The 24835-nt window shown below is 38.0% G+C and overlaps 7 protein-coding genes and 3 pseudogenes across 11 annotated transcripts; 9 read left to right on the top strand and 1 right to left on the bottom strand.

The window, feature by feature from the left end:
• On the top strand, nucleotides 255-2530 carry LOC104752712 (polygalacturonase 1 beta-like protein 2). The gene is made up of 2 exons (XM_010474916.2): nucleotides 255-497; nucleotides 599-2530. The coding sequence occupies exons 1-2, from the start codon at nucleotides 426-428 to the stop codon at nucleotides 2414-2416; spliced, it is 1890 nt and encodes a 629-aa protein (XP_010473218.1). The 5' UTR covers nucleotides 255-425; the 3' UTR covers nucleotides 2417-2530.
• On the top strand, nucleotides 3131-4148 carry LOC104752711. The gene has a single exon (XM_010474915.1). The coding sequence runs from the start codon at nucleotides 3166-3168 to the stop codon at nucleotides 4126-4128; it is 963 nt and encodes a 320-aa protein (XP_010473217.1). The 5' UTR covers nucleotides 3131-3165; the 3' UTR covers nucleotides 4129-4148.
• Nucleotides 4776-5663, top strand: LOC104754090 (annotated as a pseudogene).
• LOC104754089 lies at nucleotides 5933-7254 on the top strand (annotated as a pseudogene).
• On the top strand, nucleotides 8174-10829 carry LOC104752709 (putative beta-glucosidase 5). 5 transcript variants are annotated; one of them, XM_010474911.1, is made up of 12 exons: nucleotides 8174-8341; nucleotides 8425-8488; nucleotides 8571-8620; nucleotides 8706-8781; nucleotides 8862-9021; nucleotides 9114-9366; nucleotides 9447-9562; nucleotides 9654-9868; nucleotides 9981-10006; nucleotides 10120-10207; nucleotides 10285-10366; nucleotides 10489-10829. In XM_010474911.1, exons 1-12 carry the CDS (start codon nucleotides 8213-8215, stop codon nucleotides 10709-10711), a joined length of 1482 nt encoding a protein of 493 aa, XP_010473213.1. In that variant the 5' UTR covers nucleotides 8174-8212; the 3' UTR covers nucleotides 10712-10829. The 5 variants fall into 5 exon arrangements, with proteins under 5 accessions (XP_010473213.1, XP_019093104.1, XP_019093106.1 ...); XM_019237559.1 differs by having other exon boundaries at nucleotides 8186-8324; nucleotides 8571-8579; XM_019237561.1 differs by having other exon boundaries at nucleotides 8226-8324.
• On the top strand, nucleotides 10932-11920 carry LOC104752710 (zinc finger protein CONSTANS-like). The gene has a single exon (XM_019237564.1). The coding sequence runs from the start codon at nucleotides 11055-11057 to the stop codon at nucleotides 11709-11711; it is 657 nt and encodes a 218-aa protein (XP_019093109.1). The 5' UTR covers nucleotides 10932-11054; the 3' UTR covers nucleotides 11712-11920.
• Nucleotides 12576-13411, top strand: LOC104752708. The gene has a single exon (XM_010474909.1). The coding sequence runs from the start codon at nucleotides 12688-12690 to the stop codon at nucleotides 13228-13230; it is 543 nt and encodes a 180-aa protein (XP_010473211.1). The 5' UTR covers nucleotides 12576-12687; the 3' UTR covers nucleotides 13231-13411.
• On the top strand, nucleotides 13920-16260 carry LOC104752706 (dual-specificity RNA methyltransferase RlmN). The gene is made up of 9 exons (XM_010474907.2): nucleotides 13920-14208; nucleotides 14285-14352; nucleotides 14453-14555; nucleotides 14647-14744; nucleotides 14891-15021; nucleotides 15107-15215; nucleotides 15335-15526; nucleotides 15608-15744; nucleotides 15835-16260. Exons 1-9 carry the CDS (start codon nucleotides 13962-13964, stop codon nucleotides 16121-16123), a joined length of 1374 nt encoding a protein of 457 aa, XP_010473209.1. The 5' UTR covers nucleotides 13920-13961; the 3' UTR covers nucleotides 16124-16260.
• Nucleotides 16280-20257, bottom strand: LOC104752707 (ubiquitin-like-specific protease 1D). The gene is made up of 14 exons (XM_010474908.2): nucleotides 19825-20257; nucleotides 19575-19617; nucleotides 19233-19414; nucleotides 18779-19146; nucleotides 18578-18626; nucleotides 18160-18245; nucleotides 18051-18080; nucleotides 17876-17971; nucleotides 17681-17783; nucleotides 17485-17582; nucleotides 17182-17304; nucleotides 16917-17031; nucleotides 16726-16833; nucleotides 16280-16578 (listed from the first exon to the last, which is right to left on the bottom strand). The coding sequence occupies exons 1-14, from the start codon at nucleotides 20170-20172 to the stop codon at nucleotides 16423-16425; spliced, it is 1905 nt and encodes a 634-aa protein (XP_010473210.1). The 5' UTR covers nucleotides 20173-20257; the 3' UTR covers nucleotides 16280-16422.
• The window catches only part of LOC104752704, a 6144-nt pseudogene continuing 4183 nt past the window's right edge, over nucleotides 22875-24835 (top strand).

The raw sequence follows: 24835 nt of genomic DNA, 5'->3' as shown, positions 1-24835 counted from the left end.
AAAACTAAAAGCAAAAGCCCGACAATAAACTATTGACCATTAAAGGCTAAATTTGAAACCACTTTGGTAGATTTTTCATATAATTTGTTTCAGAAGTTTTAATATGGACTTTTATTACCGTAATTTTCATAAATAAATTTTAAATTTGTAAGTCTAATTAAATGACCTCTTTCTTTTATGAAAGCTATCTAAATATTTCTTTTAACTAAATTACCCACGTAAAAACACAAGTCCTAATCTATAGTATACTAGTACCTAATAAACTGTTCATACTTCTCAAATTTATTATAATGACTCACTTCATAGGTGAAGAAGTCTCACAACGCACTCTCTCTTTCATGAAATCATAATGAAGTGAAGTCTCGTTACTACTCTCTCTTCATACTATTTCTCCTTCTCAACCAACAAAACTCTCTCAACCACCAATGAAGATGAACAACGCTGATTCAACTCTATTCCTTTGCTTCTTCTTCTTCTCCATCTTCTCATCTTCTCGTGTAAGCATATTGATTCAATCTTTAACTAGTTTTACTTTTTTTTTTTTAAACATTTTGTTAGATTCCAATCCCATACTTAACCATAACCAAAAAAAATGTAGGTGTATCTCGCCGGTGCAAAACAAACCGCCGGCAACATCACGGCGTCGTCAGAGAATCCATTCACACCAAAAGCCTCATTGATACGTTATTGGAACAATCACATCAACGGCGACTCACCAAAACCTTCTTTTTTCATTTCCAAGGCCTCTCCACTAACACCCGTCGACTCCACGCGCTTCGCCTCACTCGCTTCTTATCACTCCCTCCACACGCGCCACTCCGATTTCTGCTCCGCCGCGAAACTCTTCTGCTTCCCTGAACTCGCCGCTCATTCACTCGAAAAACACGGCGATGACGTCGAATTCGCCGCGTACAGCGGCAAGAACTTCACAAACTACGGCTCCGACCGTCTCTCCGGAGCCGACTCGTTCAAAAACTATTCCGGCGGTGATAACATTGCCGTCGACTCGTTCCGACGTTACGGCCGCAACTCCGCCGGACACGACGAAGGGTTTACAACTTACGCCGGAGATGTCAACGTAGCTGACCAAACCTTCACCACATACGCCACCGGAACCACCGGTGGCTCCGGCGAATTCACGAGCTACAACACAAACGCAAACGAACCCAACGGGAGATTCACTTCTTACTCCGACAAAGCCAACGGAAGATCACAAACCTTCACAACCTACTCCGACAACGGCAACAACGGAGAGCAAACGTTCACAAGCTACAGCAAAAACGGAAACGGAGCTCCGAACGAGTTCTCGGGTTACGGAACCGGGTCAAACGTCGTCAAATCCGGTTTCACCAAATACGGAGAAAACGGTAACGGAGCTAACGACAGTTTCACGAGCTACGGAGGAAATGGTAACGTCCCCGTTAACGATTTCAAAGGCTACGGTGACGGAGGAAACGGCGCCGTTTACGGTTTTAAAAACTACAGAGACCAATCCAACATCGGAGTCGACTCGTTCGCTTCCTACGCTAAGAACTCGAACAACGAGAAGGTCAATTTCGTAAATTACGGTAAATCTTTTAACCTCGGTTCAGATAATTTCACCGGTTACGGCCAAGGCAACGTTGGAGGAAACGTGAGCTTCAAAACTTACGGCCAAGGTCCGAGTTTTAAGGAGTATACTAAAGACGGCGTCGTTTTTGCTCATTACACTAATAACGTGAGTTCTAGTGGCAAAACAGTGAATAAATGGGTTGAGGAGGGTAAATTCTTTAGGGAATCGATGTTGAAAGAAGGGACTTTGATGCAAATGCCCGATATTAAAGATAAAATGCCTGAAAGGACGTTTTTGCCCCGGAGCATTGTTTCGAGTATACCGTTTTCGTCTTCGGAGATCGGAGAGATTCGGAGGGTTTTTGGCGCCGGTGAGAATTCGTCGATGGCGGGGATAATCTCGTCGGCGGTTTCGGAGTGTGAGAGACCAGCGAGTCACGGCGAGACGAAGCGGTGCGTTGGATCGGCGGAGGATATGATAGATTTCGCTACGTCGGTACTTGGACGTGGTGTTGTGGTGAGGACGACGGAGAGTGTCGTTGGGTCAAAGAAAAAGATCTTGATTGGAAAAGTCAACGGAATCAACGGTGGAGATGTGACGAGAGCTGTTTCGTGTCACCAGAGTTTGTACCCGTATTTATTGTATTACTGTCACTCGGTTCCTCGGGTACGGGTTTACGAAGCGGATATACTTGAACCTGAGAGTTTAGAGAAGATTAACCATGGTGTTGCCATCTGTCATGTTGACACGTCAGCTTGGAGTCCGAGTCATGGAGCGTTTTTGGCTTTAGGTTCGAGTCCCGGTCGGATTGAAGTTTGTCATTGGATCTTTGAGAATGATATGACTTGGAATATCGTTGATTAAGGTTTTGGTCAATTTTTTTTTTAATTTAAATTTGAGATTTGCTTCATCAGATTTTTCTTTTTACAAAACTGTAACTTTCTCCCATGTTTATCTATATATGATATGTTTGAATTACTTTGCAAAAAAAAAAAAAAAAAATCGGCAAAAATGAGCCTAAAAGTACATTGAAAAAGAATGATATCATTACTATCGATTCACTAACAAAATATGCCTAAAAATAATTTAATCAGGTTTCGAATTGTTTCTATTGGTGATTCTAAATATTGCGGATAAATCTCATTAGAGGTAGAGTTTGCCAACTACGTAATGTATTCTTTCACTAGTGAACGAAAAATATTTAGATATTAGTTTATTAACTTTACGGTTAAATACGAAGACGAAAAAAATAGAACCGAATATGAGCATCCACAGTACATTACTATTTAATTATACATTAAGAAATTTACTATCTGTAGTGTAATAAGATTATACATATGCCAACAAAACATACAATTCCCATACATTTTAAACTGATAGTAATTTGTTTTAATAAGCTCAAGAAAAATAAGGTTTGTAGATAATTTATCCATTAATTACCACAAAGATAAGGTTATAAAAACTTTGTTAAACTGTGTATAATTAAGGGTAAATAGGTCAACACACGAAAATTTGATATAAATAAGGTTAAACTCTCGTCTTCTTCTTCTTCGCTTCATTCTTGCGTTTGATCTTTTATCTCTCTCGATCCAATCTTTTTCTTGAGTTTCATTATGGAGGACGAATCGGCTACAGATTATAATCAAATCGCAATGTTAAACGCAGAAGACGACGTAATAATCTTACGTTTTCTGAAGCGTATGATCGTTAACGGAGATTCATGGGCTGAGCTCTTCACCCAAGACGCAGACGTGTTCAACAAGAATCCAAATGTGGAGTTCAATGCTGAGATACCTATCTTCTTGGTCGTTAAACCACGAACAGAGAGTTGTGGTAAAACCGATGGATGTAGTTCGGGTTGCTGGAGGATCATAGGTCGTGATAAACTGATAAAATCGGAGGAGACTGGTAAGATCCTAGGGTTCAAGAAGATTCTCAAGTTCTGCTTAAAGAGTCAACCAATGGAATACAAGAGGAGCTGGGTAATGGAAGAGTATAGGCTTACCAATAACCTGAACCGGAAGCAAGATCATGTGATTTGCAAGATTAGGTTTCTGTTCCGAACCGAGATCAGTTTCTTGCTAGCCAAGCATTTCTCGTATCTCTCTACTATTCCTGAAAATTTATTACTGCCATCTTATGGATACTATTCCGATACCCAAGAGGAGGATGAGTCTTATCTGTTAACGATATCTGATTCTGACGGAAACGTTTGGCCTAGCTACGTTACCAATAACAACGTCTACCGTTTGCATCCATTGACGCTTGTGGATCCTTTCGAGCAGATGTTTCGATTTTACGGTATCTGCATCTACGCTAACGAGACTCTTCGTACAACCGATGAATGCTATGGTGCTTACTGGAAGATCCTGCATAGTCATGAGCTGATCAAGTCAAAGTCCGGGAAGACCATTGGTTTCAAGAGGGGTTTTGAGTTTTACCAAATGGAAAAACTAAGCTATGGTCATGAAGAAGAAGATTTGAAGGTAACTTGGACTATAGAAGAGTACAGGCTTAACGAAGAGGAGAAGCAGAATAAAGTGTTGTGCGTTATCAAGTTAACTGAAGATAACTAGCTCTAGGGATCACTTCTACTCTGGATTTCATGATCGATCATCTTACTGACATTCATGAGGACTTGTGTTTTTTTTCTTTTTCTCTTTGGTTTAGCTAGAGACTAGTAGTATGCATACTTCTTTATTTCCTGCAGTTTGTGGTTATAGAGGAGAGGTTTTTTTTTTTTTTGTGTGTGCCTGCAATTTGTTATCTCTAATCGCATGTAAAGAATCATGTTGTGAAATAGAGAGAAAAGAGATAAAAGATTTGGTGAATGATTTCAATGAAGAAAGGGTCATTTACATAGAAGTACAAAGAGATGGTTTTATCTGGTGACAAAGTGAAACATCATTTACAAGTAATAGTTCTATAAACTTCTAGAAGATGGACCTTAAAAACAGGTGGACATTCTAGAAGCTGGCAAAAAAAAAAAAATGGATATTCTAGAAGATGGACTTAAATGGACATGTCTCTAGTATTCATTATTAACATAGAAATTTTTTCTTTATAGTAATAACATTATTCAAAATTTAATATTTAAGATGTGAGTGTTGACCATTTTATTTTTTATTTGTTATACAACCAGTTAAAGCCAGTAATCCTTCTTTCTCTTATAAATTACCAACAAACCTTCAAAATTATTATCATCAAACCAATTCAGCTAGCCATGTCTTTGTCCAACTCTCTCTTACCGTCGTTATCCTCCGTCACGCAACTTCAGATCGATAATGTTACATTTGCACCAGCCATCAGTTCACAAGCTTCCCACAATCCCCTCTTCCTCGGTGGTGCAGGTTCGAGAAAACTCTGTTTCCTCTGTTCTCTTGCCTTCTTAACTTTTTTTTTTGTTGACTTCTTTTGTTTTTAGGTGTGCGAGGTTTGGATATGCATGGTAAGTTTGTGATTTTCACTGTCATTGGCCTTTACCTAGAGGCTAATGCCAGGTATGCTTGCTTAACGGACACGTCACAATCAATTTTTGTTAGGCCTTTCTAAGAAAATCTTACGATTGAATTGCTCTTAAATTAGGTGAGTTTGAGAAATTTATTAAGGTGACAATGAAACGACCATTAACGGGGAAAGAATATTCGATGAAAGTAGCAAAGAACTGTGTCATGATTTGGAAATCGTTAGGGATTTACACACAGAGTGAAGCCAAAGCTCTTCAAAAATTCTTGAAGATATTCAAAGACCAAAATTTCCCTCCCGGTGCCTCCATCCTCTTCGCTCTTTCCCCTAAAGGCTCTCTCACGGTACTATACCTTGTCCTATCACAATCTAGTAGTCAGAACGTGTAGCTAGCTATGAACACTTTTATGTTTTGCAGATTGCGTTTTCTAAAGACGATACTATTCCTAAAGCTGGACAAGCTGTGGTCGAGAATAAGTTGTTGGCAGAGGCAGTTCTTGAATCAATCATTGGAAAGAATGGTGTGTCTCCTGCGACTAGGCTGAGTCTTGCCGAGAGATTAGCCCAGCTGATGAATCACAACAAGGTCAAAGAGGAAGCTAAGGATCTCTCCCTTGGGGATAAATTGGCCAAAGAGAAAAAATAATGCGACATTTTTACCTCTGTTTTTATTTTAAAAAATGCCGATTAATCGAATAAAAATTATATTATCAATAGTTGGTATTGATTCTCGAGTTACACCAAACGAAACTAGTGATTAAAAGAGATTGTAGGGCCAAGATTTGGAATCTTTAGGTAAAAAAAGACAAAGAAAAAAAATTCTAAAACTTATTCGTTCTGCTTCACAACTATTAATTAATTAGTATATTTTAAACATAACGAAGAAAAAATAGTGCCAAATATTATCCATTTAACATGCTTAAAGGTAATTAATTACAAATTAAGAAATTACTATTTTATCAAAGGAAACTATAACAGTGAAACTGTAAAAGTATCTGTGAAGGAAGAAGGTTATATTGGTAAACACAAAAATTAGATATGAAGGAACTTAAAAGCACATCCATTAACATAAGTCTCTCTACGATCTTCTTCTTCTTCGCTTCATCTCCAAGTAACAAACACTTTCTTGCGTTTGATCTTTCTCTCCTACTATCCCATCTTTTATTCTCTTGATCGATTTAGTTTCATTACGGAGGACGACGAACTGAGCAACGGAGAAGACGAGGCAACTTATCAGCAAATCACGAGGGAACTGATCAAAGCAGCAGACGAACTGTTGAACGCAGAAGACGATGTAATACTCTCACGTTATCTGAAGTGTATGATCGTTAACGAAGATGCTTGGGATGGTTTCTTTACCACGTGTTCAAGACGAATCCATATGAAGATTTCGATTCTGAGAGCTCTACCTTCTTTATCGTTAAACCACAGTGTGGTAAATCTGATGGATGCAAATCAGGTTGCTGGAGGATCATGGGTCGTGATAAACTGATCAAATCGAAGGAGACTGGAAAGGTTCTAGGTTTCAAGAAGATTCTCAAGTTCTGCACAAAGAGGAAACCAAGAGAGTACAAGCGAAGTTGGGTAATGGAAGAGTTTAGGCTTACCAATAACTTGAACTGGAATCAAGATCCTCTAGTTATTTGCAAGATCCGTTTTCTGTTTGAAGCCGAGACTAGTTCCTTGCTTGCCAAGCATTTCTCGTATCTGTCCACTACTGAACCCGTACCGGTTCCTGCAAGTTTATTGTTGCCAGCTTATGGATTCAAATCAAGAGATCCACGGCAGGATGAGGCAGAACATGTGTTGAGGATACCGGCTGTCTGCAAAGGCAAAAATTGGCCTAGCTACGTTACAAACAACGTGTACCGCTTGCATCCATTGAAGTTTGTGGATCTTCGTGATCAGATGTTTCTAAATTTCGGAACCTGCATCTTTGCTAACCAGACTTGTGGTGATACTGAGAAATGCGATGGTGGTTACTGGAGGATCATGCACCCTGATGTGAAGATCAATTCAATGCCGTCCAGGGAGACCATTGGTTTCAAGAAGGTTTTCAAGTTTTACGAAACCGAGAAACAAAGATATATTCGTGAAGGAGAAGAGATCAAGGTAACTTGGTTTATAGATGAGTACAGACTTGTGGAAAAGGAGATGCAGAATAAAGTGTTGTCCGTTATCAGTATCATTACTACAGATAACTAGGAGACTTACGCAACATTATATATAGAGATATTTTTGTGTGTTTAAAAACATCTATGTAATTGATCATGATTCATGATTCATGATTCTTTTCTCAAGTCATAGACAAAATGCATAGACACTAATATGCATGCTTCTGCTCTAGCGATTTAAAAATACTATAGGAAAAAAAAAATAGATATGTAATAAGAGATTTTATACATTTGCGGTTTGTGTGGCAACGAAGTTTGACTGTTTGAGAGACTAATTTTAACTTTGTAAGGCATGAGAATTGCGTTACTGATTCTGCTAACTATATATGTCTCATATCATGGGAACCTTTTATGATTTGCAAACTGGGAAATGGCCTTTGAGAAAGCTTCTGGTTTGATTCTTGGACCCCTCTAGGTCCCTTAATCAAGTTTATTGGCAGTGATGGGCCTAGAGACCTTCAAAATCCCCATTCAGGCTACAGTAGCTTCTAGTTGCGACCAACATGGATGGAGATTGGCATTATTGTCTTTCTCTTTTAGTTGATACTTGATTGTAAATGATGATGTTTTCGTTACTCATTTGATTAAGTATCAATAATACAGTTTCTTGTAGTCTACAGGATTATGAATGTGCTGCAGCATGTAGCAAGTTTTGTGTGATTAATTGTATTTTCACTCATCAGTTACATAGGAGTTGCTGTGTTTCTCTTGTCCCTGTCTATTAAACCGATTCAAATAAAAACCGGAACTGTTTATCTACTAAACCGAATAATACTCTTGAGTTACATTATATGCAAACACGACAGAGTAACAAACCACTAAAAGAACGTAGCTCAAAATTCAAAAACACAAGAGAGTAACCAATAATGTTTGAAGAATGAAAAAAAAAAAACTCAAACAAAAACTAATAGAACAGTTATTTTTTATTTGAATATAAATAATATAGTGGACCATGCACTTTGTTTCTTCGTCACACAAATATTATCTCGCTCGCCGTACAAAAGAAAGAGAGAGTTTAGAAATGGAACAGTTGTTTGCTCTGTTTACCATTTTTTTGGCTTTACCTTTCTCCGGGAGATGCAGCGACGTTTTCAGCAGATCTCATTTCCCCAAGGGATTCGTCTTTGGAGCTGGTACTTCTGCTTATCAGGTTTTGGAATCAATTTCTAGGCTTACTTTAACTCTTGAATCTTCCTACAAAAATGAACCAAATGTGTGGTTTCTGACTACAAGTGGGAAGGAGCTGCCGCGGAAGACGGAAGGAAACCTAGCGTGCGGGACACTTTTTGTCACTCTCGTAAGCTTTTCAATTCAACATTAGCTATTAGCCTATAACTATTGGTTGGTCGTTGCTTTGATTCTTATTTCTAAATCTGCAGGTAACACAGGTAACGGAGATATAGCATGTGATGGGTATCACAAGTACAAGGTGTTCTTTTTTTTATCTTCTCTGCTTTAGTATTATCTTGTAAACACATTATGAATTTTCATCAAACTTAAGTTCATTGTGACAGGAAGATGTGCAGTTGATGGTAGACACTGGCTTAGATGCTTTCAGATTCTCCATCTCTTGGTCTAGGCTAATACCTAGTAAGCCTTTCTCAAACACACTCGGTGGTTTTGTTTCACCATGAAGAGATCAAGTTTGTTATTAGCTCTTATCTCATTAGATGGAAGAGGCCCAGTTAACAAACAGGGTCTACAGTTCTACAAGAACCTCATCAAAGAATTAATATCCCATGGGATTGAACCACATGTTACACTCTACCACTACGATCATCCTCAGTATCTTGAGGATGAATATGGAGGATGGGTCAACAAGAGGATGATGTAGGCTAAATAAAAGTAGCATTGCTTGAGTTGTTTTCCACATATTATCTAGAATTTGTGATAATGACACTAAACTTATATGCCATTTGCAGCAAAGACTTCACTGCTTATGTAGATGTTTGTTTCAGAGAGTTTGGGAACAACGTCAAATTCTGGACCACGATAAACGAGGCTAACGTATTCACTCTTGGAGGTTACAATGATGGGAATACAGCGCCTGGTCGTTGTTCCTTTCCGGGGCAAAACTGCTTGACAGGTAACTCTTCTACTGAAACATATCTCGCAGGCCATAACTTGCTGCTTGCACATGCCTCTGTTTCAAGACTATATAAGCAAAAGTACAAGGTATACATAGTTTCTTATGCATGAATAAATTTTTATTGAATGTGTGAATTGATGACAAGGGGAGCAACTACTATGTGCAGAATAAGCAGGGAGGTTCCGTAGGTTTTGGCTTATATTTAATGGAGTTTAAACCTTCTACAAGCTCTGAGGATGATACCATTGCAACTCAAAGAGCCAAAGATTTCTATTTCGGCTGGTAAGTTCAGACACGCATGGTTCCAAAAGGGCAACTTCTCCAAAGGTTTTAAGCTGAAAAGAAATTAAATATGCTGCTCTTTAAAACTCAGGTTCCTTGAGCCTCTTACATTTGGAGACTATCCTGATACAATGAGAAGAACTGTTGGATCAAGACTGCCAGTTTTCTCAGAGGAGGAATCAGAACAAGTTAAAGGCTCATCTGACTTTTTAGGAATCAATCACTATTTTGCGGCTTCGGTCACGAGCAGCAAATCCAATTCTGGAGACCCGGATTTCTACTCAGATATGGGCGGATATGTGACTTGTAATTAATGAATCAAACTTGATATTTTTGAACGACAAAAACAAACTCTCTTCTCTTTTGATATTTTGTTTTTGCTAATTAATCATCTCTTCTTTGTTTTAATGGTTGGAAGACATTGGGAATACTTCTGTTCCGGAGGTAGGAGTTTCAATGCTACCAAATTCAGACTTATAAATTTAAGTCTCTATCAAACAGAACAGTGTTACTAATCCATCTTTCTTTGTTATATTGTTTTTTGTTTGAACAAGTAGTATCCTGTTGCTCCATGGACTATGGAAGCTGTCTTGAAGTATATAAAGCAGACTTATGGCAATCCTTCAGTCTACATCCTTGAGAATGGTCACTCTCTTCTCTGATTTCTCTCTCATATTTTTGTCTTAGTCTACTCAATTCTCTTGTCAATGGCAAACGAATAGGTACACCGATAAAGCAACAGAAGGATACACCAAGGGTGGAATACTTACATGCTAACATTGGTGCTATGCTCAAATCCATAAGGTAAGTAAAGTTTCCTTATTGCATATTCTATTCTCTTGTCATATTAATTAGTGTGATAAGAAGAAGAAAACAAAAGACATTTTTTTTGAATAAGAAAACAAAAGACATTACTACTCGTATAGGAATGGATCAGACACGAGAGGCTACTTTGTATGGTCATTTATGGATTTATACGAGCTTAGAGGGGGCTACCATGATGGTTATGGATTGTACTCTGTAAATTTCAGTGATCCTCATCGAAAGAGAACTCCTAGACTCTCTGCTCATTGGTACTCTGATTTTCTCAGGGGCAAAACCACCTTTCGTGGTTCTCGAGGCATCAAGGAATTGTCTTCTTCCTCCTAAGTATATATCTATATATTCTGATGTTTTTTTTTTGTGTGATAATTATTCTGATGATCTTTTCACATATCAAAAAATTATATTTTCCAAATATTTTCATTAATAAATTTTAGTTTTAATTTTGAGAAAGAAATTATAGTTAAAGATAATTACATAGGTTTTTATTAAACAAAAACAGAATTATCCTTCTATTTAATCAGTTAGGAAAAACAAACCTCTACAAATAAAAGGAAAGGTTTTGTAAATACGAGCTTATACACTGCGTTAATCTACAAATATTATTCATAAACAGAAAGCAAAAGTTTTGGTTCTCTGTTTCTTCTCTTTCGTTTTTACTACAGGAAACATGGCTCAAGCGTGTCACTCATGTAAACATTCAACAGACGTGATCCATTGTGTAACAGAATCTCTCAACTTCTGTCTTACATGTGACTACCTACACCATTGTAATAACTTGCATGAGGAACATGTACGTTACCAAATCTGCGATAACTGCAAGAGGAATCCAGCTTTACTCCTATGCTGTGATGATGAGATAGCTCTTTGCCAATCTTGTTATTCACGCTATTTCAAGTGCACCACTCTCCGCCACCGCATTCAAATCCTCAATCCACTCTCCACTAATCAGCATCATGAGCATGCGCATATGCCTCATGTGGTTCAAAATAGCAATCATGAGCACGAGCATGTGGTTGGTCACCAGCACCAGAGAAGAGCAGGGATGTTTGACAGGAGCTGCAACGGGAACAACAATTGTGAGAGATGGATGTTTGCAATGAGATGTGAATCATGCTTAGCTTCAGACGCTGTTGTTTACTGTCAGGGCCACGACAAGCTTCTGTGCCATAATTGCGACCGGGTGTTTCACCTTCACGAAGCAGTGCCGCCGCATCTGAGGTGTATGCTTTGCGGAAACTGCAAGAGACCTTCTCGCTATTTTCTCATCGGAGCAGCTGGTCATCAGTTTACTTTCCCACCGACGGTTCATCCTCCGGCGGCCTAGGAGGTTTCAGCGTCGCCGTCCACAGGACTTAATCAACAAGCTAATGATTTTTTAATACGTAACGATTTATTTCGAGATGAATATTCACAAGATATTTAAGATTTTTCTTGGTTTGGTGGATAAGATACTCGTTCTTTAGTATTAATATTCTAGGTGTATAACTATTATTGCTTTCGGATTTGAAATAAAAATAAATCTCTTGGTTTGAATATCTAAGAAGAAAATAAAATGTCAAAACTAACTCCACTTTTTTCGGGTTTGGAAGATATGATCTTCTAAATTCTAATTTATATCTCATCGTTTAATTCTATTAATTGATGACTAGCTAGAAAACTACTACTGTACCTACTTGTATTGTAATTAAGAACACATCAAAAAAAAAAAAAAAGAGATAAACAATTGATGCTTAAGTAGGAATTAAATTCCCCATTACAATTTTTTTTTAAAATCCAGTTTGATAAAGTCTACCTAACTCCAGCGTTTCCAGCGAATATTTTCTGACTATTTTTTCCAAAAATTCTTTTTTTTTTTTTTTAGTTAAAAACAAAAATAAAAGATAACATAGTCACTCATTTAACAACGAAGAACTGGAAATATAATAATAAAGGAGAGGGAAAAAAAAGAAGGAAAAAAAATGTACATCACTTACTAATTTTCTAAATCCTCCATGTTTTGTTAAAGAAAATTAAATTAAGAACTTTATATTATAAACCATTAAATCCAAAACGTACACAAATGTTATCAAAGAGAGACAACAAAGGACAAATCGGTTAGTACACTAATTTGATGTAAACGGTACCAACGAAAAGAAGAAGAAGCGCCTCTCTATATGTTTAATACCTTCATTCCCAAGAAATACTATCATCTTCACGAGTTTACATCTTTCGTTTCTTGTTTCTCTCTCACTTCATCAATCATCATCATCTGTTTCTTTACATCTTCTTCTACGAGACCTGAGTTTCATTTGGGAATCAGGATGATGAAGTCATCAAGACATCACCAATCAATTGAAGATGAAATCGTCACGACGTACTTGAAGATGATGATGATGATAATCGATAATAACGGAAACGTTTGGCCTCGCCACTTCCTCCGAAGCCAAGACGTATACTGCAAGAACCCATCGACGCTTTTCGATACTCAAAACCCTTGGATCCTATACGACGGGCGTTACTTCTTCGTTAATCGGAGTGTGAATTCTGGTAAAACCGATGGATGTGATGAATCCGGTTGTTGGAGGGTCATGGGTCGTGATAAACTGATCAAGTCGGAGAAGACAGGGAAGATTCTAGGGTTCAAGAAGGTTTATAAGTTCTGTGAAAAGGAGAAACCTAAATCGATGTTTAAGTTCTGGGAAAAGGAGAAGAGACGAGTTAGAGATAAGAGGATCTGGGTGATGGAAGAGTATAGGCTTGCGAGTCAGTGGAAACAAGGTTACGTGATCTGCAGGATTCGACTTCTTTATCCAAACACACTAGAGTTCATGTTGTGCAACCATATCCGAGGTTACTATATATGATGAGTCTTATGATATGAAACTGAAGACCCGATTTATGTTTTCTAGACTCTTATCCAGTTTCTTGATTCCTCTCGTTCTCTCTATTCGATTTGATATACGAATGATCTTCCACCTCATGTTTTGATCTTTTATGATTTGTTGTTATTAGAATTGAAAAATATAGATTGGTAGGATCGTTTCAAAACAGTTGCATTGTAAAATGTTTGTAGTCAGTTCTGGAATATACTATTGCTGCTACCAATCAAACGCGATAAGTTTTGGAATTTAATTTGGTTATGCAATTATAGTGTCAGTTTGCAATTAAATATTGAATCACCCTTAGTAGAAGACTATCATTAGATAATACCTCAACGAATATACCACCTAAATTAAAATTTATGAAATTGGATAACAAATAAAAACAATCTTCTCTAAAAGACTTAAAAATAAGTAAGTATTTCATTTTACATAGGTACAAAACCAGTAAAGTAACATGTTCATAAATCACAAAACAGTGTTAATCTTAAATTTTGTAAAATGTCGATATTATAAAAATAACACACTGAAAATTGGTTTACCTATGGAGTTTAATACAGTTTATAGAAATTCGGAATTTACTTATTATTATTTTCAGTAAAAGAGTAAATTTACATTATTAATTATATAAATTTTGTGACTAACACTAATGGTAACAATAATAGGGACTTGAGAGTTGAGTCATTGAGACATTGAGTGATTCGTATGTTCGGACAATGAGGCGACTTGGTATCACCACTCTCGCCAATTCCGCCGCCGCCGTCGTCGTCACTCCGTCGCTACTCTCTTCAACGGCGGTTTTCCCCGGAACCCTAACTCTACCTTCTTCGCCCTTCCGCAACCACCGTCTTACCAATTCAACTCGTTTCCTCGAATCCCGAAGCTTCTCCTTCTCTTCTTCTTCTTCTTCTTCTTCTTCGGCAGCTTATCTCCCTTCACTAGAAGACTTGTCATCAACTAAAGGTGAATACTTTTCTCGATTCCGTATTTGGGTTTCTTATGCTGAGAAATGTAGCTATTGATGATTTATATCTGTTAGGTTCTGTGGCGAGAGATGATGATAATCTGAAGGTGATCTTGAAGGGTATGACTTATACTGCTCTCGAAGTAAGTTTTTTTAATTTGAAGTCTCAATCTTTTCTTCAAGGGTATGACTTATCCTGCTCTCGAAGTAATCTTAGCATTGGGGTTATTTTCAACTGTGTAGGAATGGGTTCAGTCTCATGGGTTTAGACCTGGACAGGCTTTGATGTTGTGGAAGAGATTATATAAGGACAATATATGGGCAAATGATGTTAATGAGCTTGAAGGTTTGTCTTTTGATATGTCTTTATTCAGAAGAGTTTTTGTGCTCTCAGTTTATGCGGATTGGTTCTCAGGTTATGTTGTTTATTCTTATAGGTTTGAACAAAGATCTCAAGAAAATGATTAGTGAACATGCTGTGTTTGGTGCATTATCTTTTAAGGATATTCGTTCGGCTTCAGATGGAACTAGGAAGGTGAATTTGATCGTTTCTTATTTGGAAAAACAGTTAAAAGTATTCTGTGATGCCTGGATGATGTTAGACACTGAATGGACAACGATTATATCGCAGTGAGGTTTTGGGAATGTTCTCATTGATTCATAACTCGCAGGATGTTGCAGATTCTGTTCACGTTGGATGATGGACTTGTGATTGAGACTGTTGTTATACCTTGTGATCGAGGCAGGACAACAGTTTGTGTTTCAAGCCAAGTAGGTTGTGCCATGAATTGTCAGTTCTGCTACACTGGCAGGTAAGCTAAAGAATGCAGATATTCTCTTGACATACTTTCTCATCTCTTGTTTTGTCTAATTTATATGTTTGTACTGATTTCACAGGATGGGCTTGAAGAGAAATCTCACTACTGCTGAAATAGTTGAGCAGGCTGTCTATGCTAGGCGATTGCTTTCCCATGAAGTTGGGTCAATAACAAATGTCGTCTTTATGGTATGAATGTTCGTTAGACAAATAAAAAAACTCCACAATTAATTTTCGGCATTCAACATATTTAAGGTCTGTTTATACTGTTGTCTCCAGTTTCTCATGTAGCTGGATGTGTTTTGTAGGGAATGGGAGAGCCATTTCACAACATTGAAAATGTCATCAAAGCTGCAAACATAATGGTAGATGAGCATGGACTTCATTTCAGTCCCCGTAAGGTCACAGTCTCGACCAGTGGCCTTGTTCCTCAGCTGAAGCGTTTTCTCCGTGAGTCAAACTGTGCTTTGGCAGTCAGTCTGAATGCAACAACTGATGAGGTTTTGTTTCATGCTATCTCTTTAAAACACTCAAACATTTTATGAGGGATGATCTGACCTCATTTAACTTGAACCGTGCAGGTCAGAAACTGGATCATGCCAATCAACAGGAAATACAAGTTATCTTTGCTCCTTGAGACGCTCAGAGAAGAACTGAGCTCAAGGCATAAGTACAAAGTGTTGTTTGAATATGTAATGCTCGCAGGAGTGAATGACAGGTAAGGGAAATCATCACTAGAGACCATTGGAAGCTCTCTGTTCCGCTTAAATGGTTCAAATCTGAAACTATCAACTCTTTGATTGTGCAGCATGGATGATGCAAGGAGGCTAGTGGAGCTTGTGCAGGGGATTCCATGCAAGATCAACCTTATCCAATTCAACCCACACCGTGGTTCTCAGTTCATACAGACTGACGAAGACAAGATGATAAAGTTTCGTAACATTCTGGCTGAAGGAGGCTGCACTGTTCTCATGCGGTTTAGCCGAGGCAACGATCAAATGGCAGCATGTGGTCAGCTTGGCATGCTTGGGGCGATTCAGGCACCAGTGATGCGGGTGCCTGAGCAGTTCCGTACTGCTCTAAAAGCATCGGTTTGATTTGTCAAATGTCGAATTAGGGAAAAGAAAACATCTCCTTTTCAACAAAGTTAGATGCCAATTTTTTATGTATCCTCAAAGGTGTTCTGTGACAACGAAATTTTGAACTACAATTAAAGTTAAAAGGTTTTTGTTTTTGTTGCAAGTTTCAACCCAGGTCCAAGGTGTAATAAATTAGAATATGTAAAGCGCATTACAACTTGAACCTATACGAACTTATGGCTATTTCTTTTTAGTTTAACTTTTGGCCCCAATAATAGTACTTTTGCCTTAACGTCTATACAACAAAAAAGCTCAAGTTAGAGCGATGAGCAATGTCTTGATTTGGATGTTGCTGCATTATCTGTACTGGTTTGGTCTGTCTGGTCACTGACACGGAATAGCTCAATGAGTGTGTTTCGGATTTTGATTCTCAGAGCAGAGGCTTCATCAGGTCTAAACCACTTCTTGTCGAACTGGATAAAAAAACAAGAGTAAGCAGAAGATATGTGATTTGGTATCAGCAAAAGAGTTTGAGATATGTGATTCGGCATCAGGGAAAGAGTTTGAGTAAGCAGAAGATATGGGATTCTGTATCAGGAAAAGTGTTTGAGATAACTCACCATTCCCAGGTCTTTCCTTTCCAACCTTTGAGGTGCCTCTTCGATGAACCGCTTAATGAAGAAGAGAACAAACGGACCACAGTCGAAGTCATTCTTCTGTTGCGGAACCTGGTTGTACAAAGGGAAAACCATAAGACGAATTGATCTTAACGAAGTTACTTGATCATGAGATTAAGAGGTAAAAGACTGACCTGTATATCAGCTTCGCTGATCCTACGGGGGAGGTTTTTCCATACTTTTTCTGAGATAGGTAGATCCGATAAATTACCATCTTGATTCAAATAATGCCACTCGTCTTTAAGAAACCTGCAACCGGTTGACATAGAATTCAGTGAATGTGGTATCTGCATTTATTAATCAATGCAACACCTTTTCCTTTTAAGAATTGAAACCATATGCATACAACGTCAAGCATGTGAAAAGATAAAGTCACAGGTAAAGATCCTGGCATCTCACCTTTTTACATTTTCAACAATTGATCTTCTCGAGTGAAGTCCTAACGAATCCAGGTGAAGTATAGTAATTCCCGTTTCATCTTTCTTATCTGGGATGCAAACTATCACAAGGCTCCAGTGGAGACTGAAACATGGTACAAGAATACATCAAGTTCTTTAGAACTCTTGTGAAAAAATCTAAAGAATAGCAAGGCGGATAACATTTCTCCATCACAGAGACAGAGGCAGATATTGTTATTATCGAAATAAGCTCAGGTTTTCTCATGAAAGCTACGATTACAGTGTTAAAAGGAAAAGAGCTTACTCTTCATGTATTGGAATAAAAATATAAGCCTTACGGAATAAATCAATCCCCTTCCACCACCGCCTGAACTTCACAAAAAAGGCAGCCTTGTCATTCCCCTATTTTATTGAAAGGACAAGACAAAGACATAAGCAACAAGATAAAAATGTGAAATGCAAGAATGCCAACAGAGAAAGGATCATATTTTAATAATCACCTTGTATGTAACAGCGTCACTGAGCTTCTTGTAGAAATAGGTATTGAAGAAATGACAATCAGCAGAGATTTGATTCGATGATGATATCTGCTGCTGCAAGAACCTAGCCAAAGAAAACAGGGGAAAAAATCATATAAAAAATTATACAATTAATATAAGATAACATATATCGCAAGTCTTACACTCCAAAAGTACCTGATGTAGAAATTCATAACAGGCGATGTTAGAAATTCTCGAGGCGCAAGGCATTCAAGATCTTTAAGACAAACTTGAACAAAGTTTGGATCGTCCCTGGATCACCAAGCGTTAATATTTTGAGGGTAACAAACATACAGTAAGTTACACTAGATCAGTCTGGACATAGATTTACCTTGATGGGTAGCATATATCTTCCTGTAAGCTGCATATTTCATCACCTATTAGTTTATATAGAACCAGTTGTTATGTGATGAGGCTAAAAAAAAAAAGGTGATTATTACCCTTCAGGCAGTTCAACCGCTTGCTCCTCCACCGTTGGAGTTCGGGGTTCTTCTTCATCCACGTTTATCACTGTATCATCTGATTGCTGTAGTAAGTTGAAAGAGCAACATATCAAACGAGTTGGAGTGAGAACAATATTGAATAAGCCAAAACATAGCCATAGCCAAGTAGAAAGCTTTTTCCTAGCAAGTCTAAATCTATTTAAACAGCACAGCTCTGTAGTTTATCTATAGAGCAATTAACTGTTCGAAAGTTGAAGTCTTTCGTAAGGTTTCACAAAATCGTCGGTTGGGAAATACCAGAAGTTTTCACAGAAAATGAGCCATGCTTCTGCTGGAGTAAATTTCTTAGGACTATAATGATTACACAAGAAAATACAACTGCATGATATATGGTAACAGGAGTAAGGAAGAATACCTTACGGCGCTTTGAACCATGTGATGGATATTCTTCCCAAGACCAATCTCTATGAAAGAAAGATGTTGAGCGATTACAATGCAACTCATTCTCTTGTGTACCAGAACACATGTCACAACAAAATAGAACGAACCACTGGGAACCCTTTAAAAACGACAAACTAGCAGCAGAAACAGTTGGAAAAGGAGAAAAGAAATGGACCTAGGAGTTTCATGGCCAATGTGGTCGTTGTCATCATCATCAACTAGAGAATATGAGGAAGAGTCCTTGGATTTCTGATTCCTTCTTGATCCTTTCAATCCAGAACTAAACTGCTTTTCACTGTTCTCAGCTTTCCCTATATCTGGCAACATCCGCCACCCGCTGCTCAGCCTTGTTACGGGCCTTCTATCAGCCTTGTGTTTCCTACTTTCACATCCCGAATCTTCTCGTTCTTTACCAACTGCTTTCTTTGACCGACTTCCGCATCCCAAATCTACTCGTTCTTTACCAAATGCTTTCTTTGACTGACTTCCACATCCCAAATCTTCTAGTTCTTTACCAAATGCATTCTTTGACTGAGTATCCGCCTGTTGAACACATATTACAAAGTAGCAGCATGAACAAGTAGCTATCTAAAACAGTTAAAAAATGGCAAAATGAAGAGGCTCCATACCTTCGGTTTAGTAAAAAACGCAGCAAATGTTGACCGTGAGACTTCTTTTGAGTCTGCACTCCCTTGTCTAGAGGTGTCTTTTGAGTCTGTATTCCTTTGTCTAGAGGTGTCTTTTGAGTCTGTATTCCCTTGTCTAGAGGTGTCATTTGAGGCTGCATGTCTTTGTGTTAAGGCATCTGAACCTACATGAAACATGGTTCATTAAACTTAAGTAAAAAAAAAAAAAAATGAGAGACAAATACAAAAACCATACAACAAAATGAGACACTGAGCTAAGCTATTAAGAAAGCAACATGCACTGAACTTAAATCAATTTAACATAGTCCACACCAAGAAATATACCTGAGCTTGTGGATTGCATGGTCTTCAAACTCCTATCCACATCCTGCCAAAAATAATAAGAGTCTTGTAGCTTTCACATCAGATAAACCATCTCTATCACAAAATCTCTTAAAGAGTGCACATAAAAAATTTCACATGTTTTAAGCTCAATTCTAGCTTTAGAAGATGAGAGAAACAACACTAAAGATTAATGGAAATGTATGTAGTCAACACCAAACAAAACAAGTGTGAAGCTTTAAAAAAACCAAACCATTTGCGAGCGCTGTAAAACCCTACGCTGCTTCTCCTCCTCGAGGCTGGCGATTTTGAGTCGGATTCTCTCACCCTTGTCTGGTAAACCCGGACCTAATGTCACGAGGTGGGATTTGTTACGCTCCAGCTGCTCGTTTAGGGCACGATCGGTTAGGGATTTCTGAGAATCAATCTGATCGCCGGAGAGAAACGTTGGCGGCGGCGGCGGAGGTTTGGTGTTGGTAACAATCTCCAATTCGGGAACTTGGTCTGCTTGCTCCTTGTCCATGACTGAAGCCCAATCAATCACAAAATGTTTCTTCTTGCCATCTACTACTAAGAGTTCCTTCGTCTTATACTCAGTCATTTCCCCCAAAACAAGGCCGCTTCTCCTCTCAATCGCCCATTTGTCTCTTTTGTTCAGAATCCTTCACTTATCAGTTTCGTTTTTTTTTCACTTTAATTAGAAGAAATACCAAAAAAAAACAAGAGGTTTTGTTTTCGTTTTATCTTTGAGTAAATTTTGGTAATTTGAGAATTTATTTCGTGGTATATATCATATGGTGGTAATTTCTAATTTCTTTACAGATTGGGATAATGTGTAATGATACATTCAGTTTTCTCAAAACATTAATTTTAGGGTTTCTAAATCTTAGCTTATATTTGTTTCCAGAAAATATAGGATCGTCGTCGTTTTAAATAATCTATATTTACGCGGGAATTAACATACAGAAAAAAAACGTTCAAACTTTTCGGTTCGAATTTGGTAGAAAAAAGAGTCTCAGAATTAACCATTTTATCTCTTTGAGTCCAGTTCCGATTTTGAACAAGTTGACAAATAAAAGCATAAGTAACAAATACAATAGATTATTATATATTTATATACATATATTTGATTAATTTTTTCTAATAGAATTTTTTTTAAAAATATAATTTTGGTTAATTTAGTTTGGGTATGTAAAATTCAGATATGATTCATGTTCAATCTTTCCGATTCTTATAAAATTTATTCGGATGTGGATTTGATAAACTCGATTTTATTCAGATATATGCATTACTAGTATTTACTCTTTCGATATTAAGAAGAGCGTCAATTTCATTAGATAGATATATATCTTTGTATGCGAGATGTGTCTTAGTTTTCAATATCTCCTCTAGCAAATTCTTTAAGTTCTTAGAATATTCTTTCCTAATTTTATTCATATTAATTCTCATAAAAACCTTGTGTACTTTCGATGAACACGACTTCTCTCTACTTTTCTAGTTCCAACCATTGCCACAACGTTTGTGATGCCAAATCCGACCTCAACAAACCACAACCACTACGACAACAACCACAAACTAGCACAAAAGCAACCAATCATACAAAAGCAAACATCTAATCGCTTAGATAAGCCATGTTCCCGCACTCACCATAATTTAGAAAGGATTGAGACAAGAACAAGCAACCACCATCACGACCCTCTCGCCCTTGAACTGCCACTGATATGCTTCCCCTTCCCTTAAGAAAACTAAAATCAGCCTCTTATGCTCCTCTTAAGTCTCTTGAAACCTCTCCTTAAGCCATTGGATCACACACACAAGCTATATCCTCTCCCTTCTCTTTCTCTAGAAGCGACAATCACCAAAACTCACCAAAAAGAGGTTGCTCTTGTCTTTTAAAATGAGACTTATTGTTTTACAAACCCAAAACAGCCTAAACCGGACGATTCAGATAACACTTATACCCGTTTTGTCCCAAAACAGACTTAAAACGAGAAAACATGCTAAAACTTAACCGCATAACCACAATTTGATGGTGTCGATCACTCGCACAATTTGGATGGAACTTTTTTATTTTTTTTTATAAAGAGTAATTACAAATGCCCAAATTTCTAACCTAAGTATACACTCCCATCATCAGACCTAAAGCCCAAGAAACAACAAAATGTATTTTTTATTTTAATGGGCATCAAATCCTATGAAGTCACTTATGGTACAATGGTTATGATAACATTTATGAATCAAAGATCGTGAGTTATTGTCTTAACAAACATTTTGGATTGTATGATCAGCTTGATCTGCATACGTGATTTGCCATTCAAAGCCTAAATTCACACCCTCTTGATGTCGATCGACATTGACACCTGGCGAAGGTTGGTGTCAACCGACACCTGCTCTAGATGTGTCGACTGACACCTCCATATAGTGTAGACCGACACTCATTAGAGCCCTCGCGTCGTCCTTGCATTGGGGTCGATCGACACTGATGCTTATCATCGTTTTCCTTTAATCTCTAGCTTAGATCTCCGTCTCCAAACGCCTCCTACTCATTCAAAGCATCCACAGGAACGAAAAATCACACAACAATCAAGGAAATCAATCACACAACTCAAAGAACACCAAAACAAAGAATTCTCAAGCTTAGATAAGCCATAGTTGCATGCATTCACCTTTCTAACAAGAAGTTTCTACCCAAACAATGACGAATCCAACACTCCATCAAACCTCCAACATGCTCCTAGCCCCAGATCACCACTCCACAGGAAAAATCTCTCAAAGGAAGGCACCAAAACTCCAAATCTCACAAGAACTCACTGAAACTATTTTTCTCCCTTCTCAAACTCTCTGGAATGACAAAGCCTTAAATACCATGGTTTAGGGTTTTTTCTAAACCAAACCGTTCTAATTCGAAGATTTAAAACAAACCGATCAAACCAGAAAATAAAGGTGTCGATCGACACTCATTCCAAAACTCTAAAATTGGTTCGCATAAAAGATTAACTTCTGACTTGATATGGTTAACAGAAAATCGAAAGTGTTTATATTAAAAAATAATAATTAATTAGATAACCAGAATAAAATTAGAATTTTGATTTTGTTAAAAATGTAGGTATAAAAATAATAGTTTTTATTGTTTTGGATTTTAGATGATATGTTTTTTTATTTGATGTATTTTTATTATAATTTGAAATAATCAAGTATTAAAAACCCAAATAAAAATACTTTTCAATTTTTTTTTTTTTGACATTTTTTCCAAGAAATAAAGGGAATAAATTGGTGTAGCAGAATCTTTTATTTGACACGCACAAGAGAGAGAAAAAGAGTAAATTGGACATTGTGAATTTCTAGGGCACAAAATCTTTAGGATTCATCGAAGTCACTACTCCATCGCCAAAGCTTCTAAGTTCTCGAACCCAACTATAGTCTCCCATGGCCGACGGCGATTCTTCTTCTCCGGCCACGGGGGATCTCAACTCTCAGAAACCGGAACCCACTACTCCGATTCCAATTCCCAATCCATCACCAACTCCACCACCTCCGCCTCAACAACATCCGCCACAAGTCGCCGCTCTGGTTCAGCCTGTTCCACCTGGTCCGCCTTATGCTCCTCCGTCTCAGATTCCTGTCCCCACCAATCTCCCGCCGCCTCCACCATTCCGTCCCGGTATGCAATTCAATCCCGTTGCGAATTTTCAAAACCCTAGCTCTGGAGTTCCTCCTCCCGGCGTGAACTCTATGGGGATTCCTGGATCCATGCCTCAGTATCAAGGGCAGCCTCAGAACCAGGCTGGCATGAGACCTTTCCAGCCTATGGCTAATGGTTACCCAGGAATTCATGGTGTTGCTCCTCCAGGTCCCATGCCTCCTCAGGGTGGGTTCTTCTATCCTTCTCTGCCTTTTTTAATTTTCTTAAGTTTTGATTTTTTACACGCTCATGATGCGCTTTTAGGCTGTAGGATTTGTTTCTATGGCATATTTGCTCTCTGTGTATGTTGAATGTGATTCATAAACTAGTGATGTGGAACGATAAGTCAACGTAGTTAGATGAGATTAAAGGTTTTAGAGTAGAAAGAAGTTTTATTGAAAGAGGAAATAGGGAGGAAACTAGAACAGGGACACCGATGACCGGGTGTTTTCTCATACAGTGTCTTGATTGAGTTCCGTGAGAATGGTTGCAAGGCATCAAATATTGGGTAGGGACTCTCACTACTACGACTCCCTCATTTTGGTATGCGCACATTCGCTTTTGTTCTTCTTATTATCTCCTTCATTTTTTTTGTTAGTTAGTGTAACTCCTATGAAGGTAGCATTCTTAAAACAATTTAACCAAACCGCTGACTTAAAGGTTCTTGAAAGTTTTGCCTCATGTTCCCCAATTCTTATGTAAAATTGAGATTTACTGTAGTTTTATGAACTTTGAACTTGATGCCAACTGACGGTAGCAAGCATTGCGCCTTGGTCTTGTTTTTGAGGTATTGCAATTCTTTCAAATTACACCTTCCGTTACTTCTACCACATGTTTCTCTTTTCTTTTCCTTCCTGTGGTCAAGCTGCTAACAGTTGAAATAAAGCTATTGTGATGGGTAATAATAGTTTTTATAAGTTCCATATGGGCATGAGATGATGGGAGTTTTATTATTACTGAATCTCAAATCCAACATTTATCAGCTGATTATAGATTCTTACCTATTTGAAGTTGAGGTATGACTACTTATTGTGGTAATAATGAACTACGATACTGGTGCTATCTTCTCAATGTGTCCTTCAGGTTCTCTGTTCAGCTGGGTGGTATTTGTACTGCCTCTGGTGTTCATATCTATTTTGCTCTAGTTTGTGGTAACAATACAAAATGAAATTTCAATTCTGCTTCTTGATTATTTTGATTTATTTATGCCAATGCTGCTGTTTGGAGTATTGCAAATGTAAACATTTATTGATGAATTTGTAGAGTCTCGTTTTTGTTTATGCAGGGCTTCTCCGGTATCCTTCTCCATATCCAACAATGGTTCGTCCTGGGTTTATTATGCGCCCACCTGGTACAATCGGTGCTGTTCAACTAGCACCACGACCTGCTGTCCCAGGAATGCTTGGTCTCCGTCCCATTATGATGCCTCCTATGGTCAGACCACCCTCTCATCCTTTCGTAACACCTGCGGAAAAGCCCCAGACTACAATTTACATTGGCAAGATAGCAACCGTAGAAAATGAATTTATGATGTCTATTCTTGAGGTTTGTTTTCTGCTTGCAATCTGTATTTTCCTCTTCT

The sequence above is a fragment of the Camelina sativa genome, chromosome 16, assembly GCF_000633955.1.
Source record: "Camelina sativa cultivar DH55 chromosome 16, Cs, whole genome shotgun sequence".
In the NCBI taxonomy this organism is placed as follows: Eukaryota; Viridiplantae; Streptophyta; class Magnoliopsida; order Brassicales; family Brassicaceae; genus Camelina; species Camelina sativa.
Note: the sequence above shows the minus strand (reverse complement) of the source record. Positions and strands in the feature narration are given on the sequence as shown.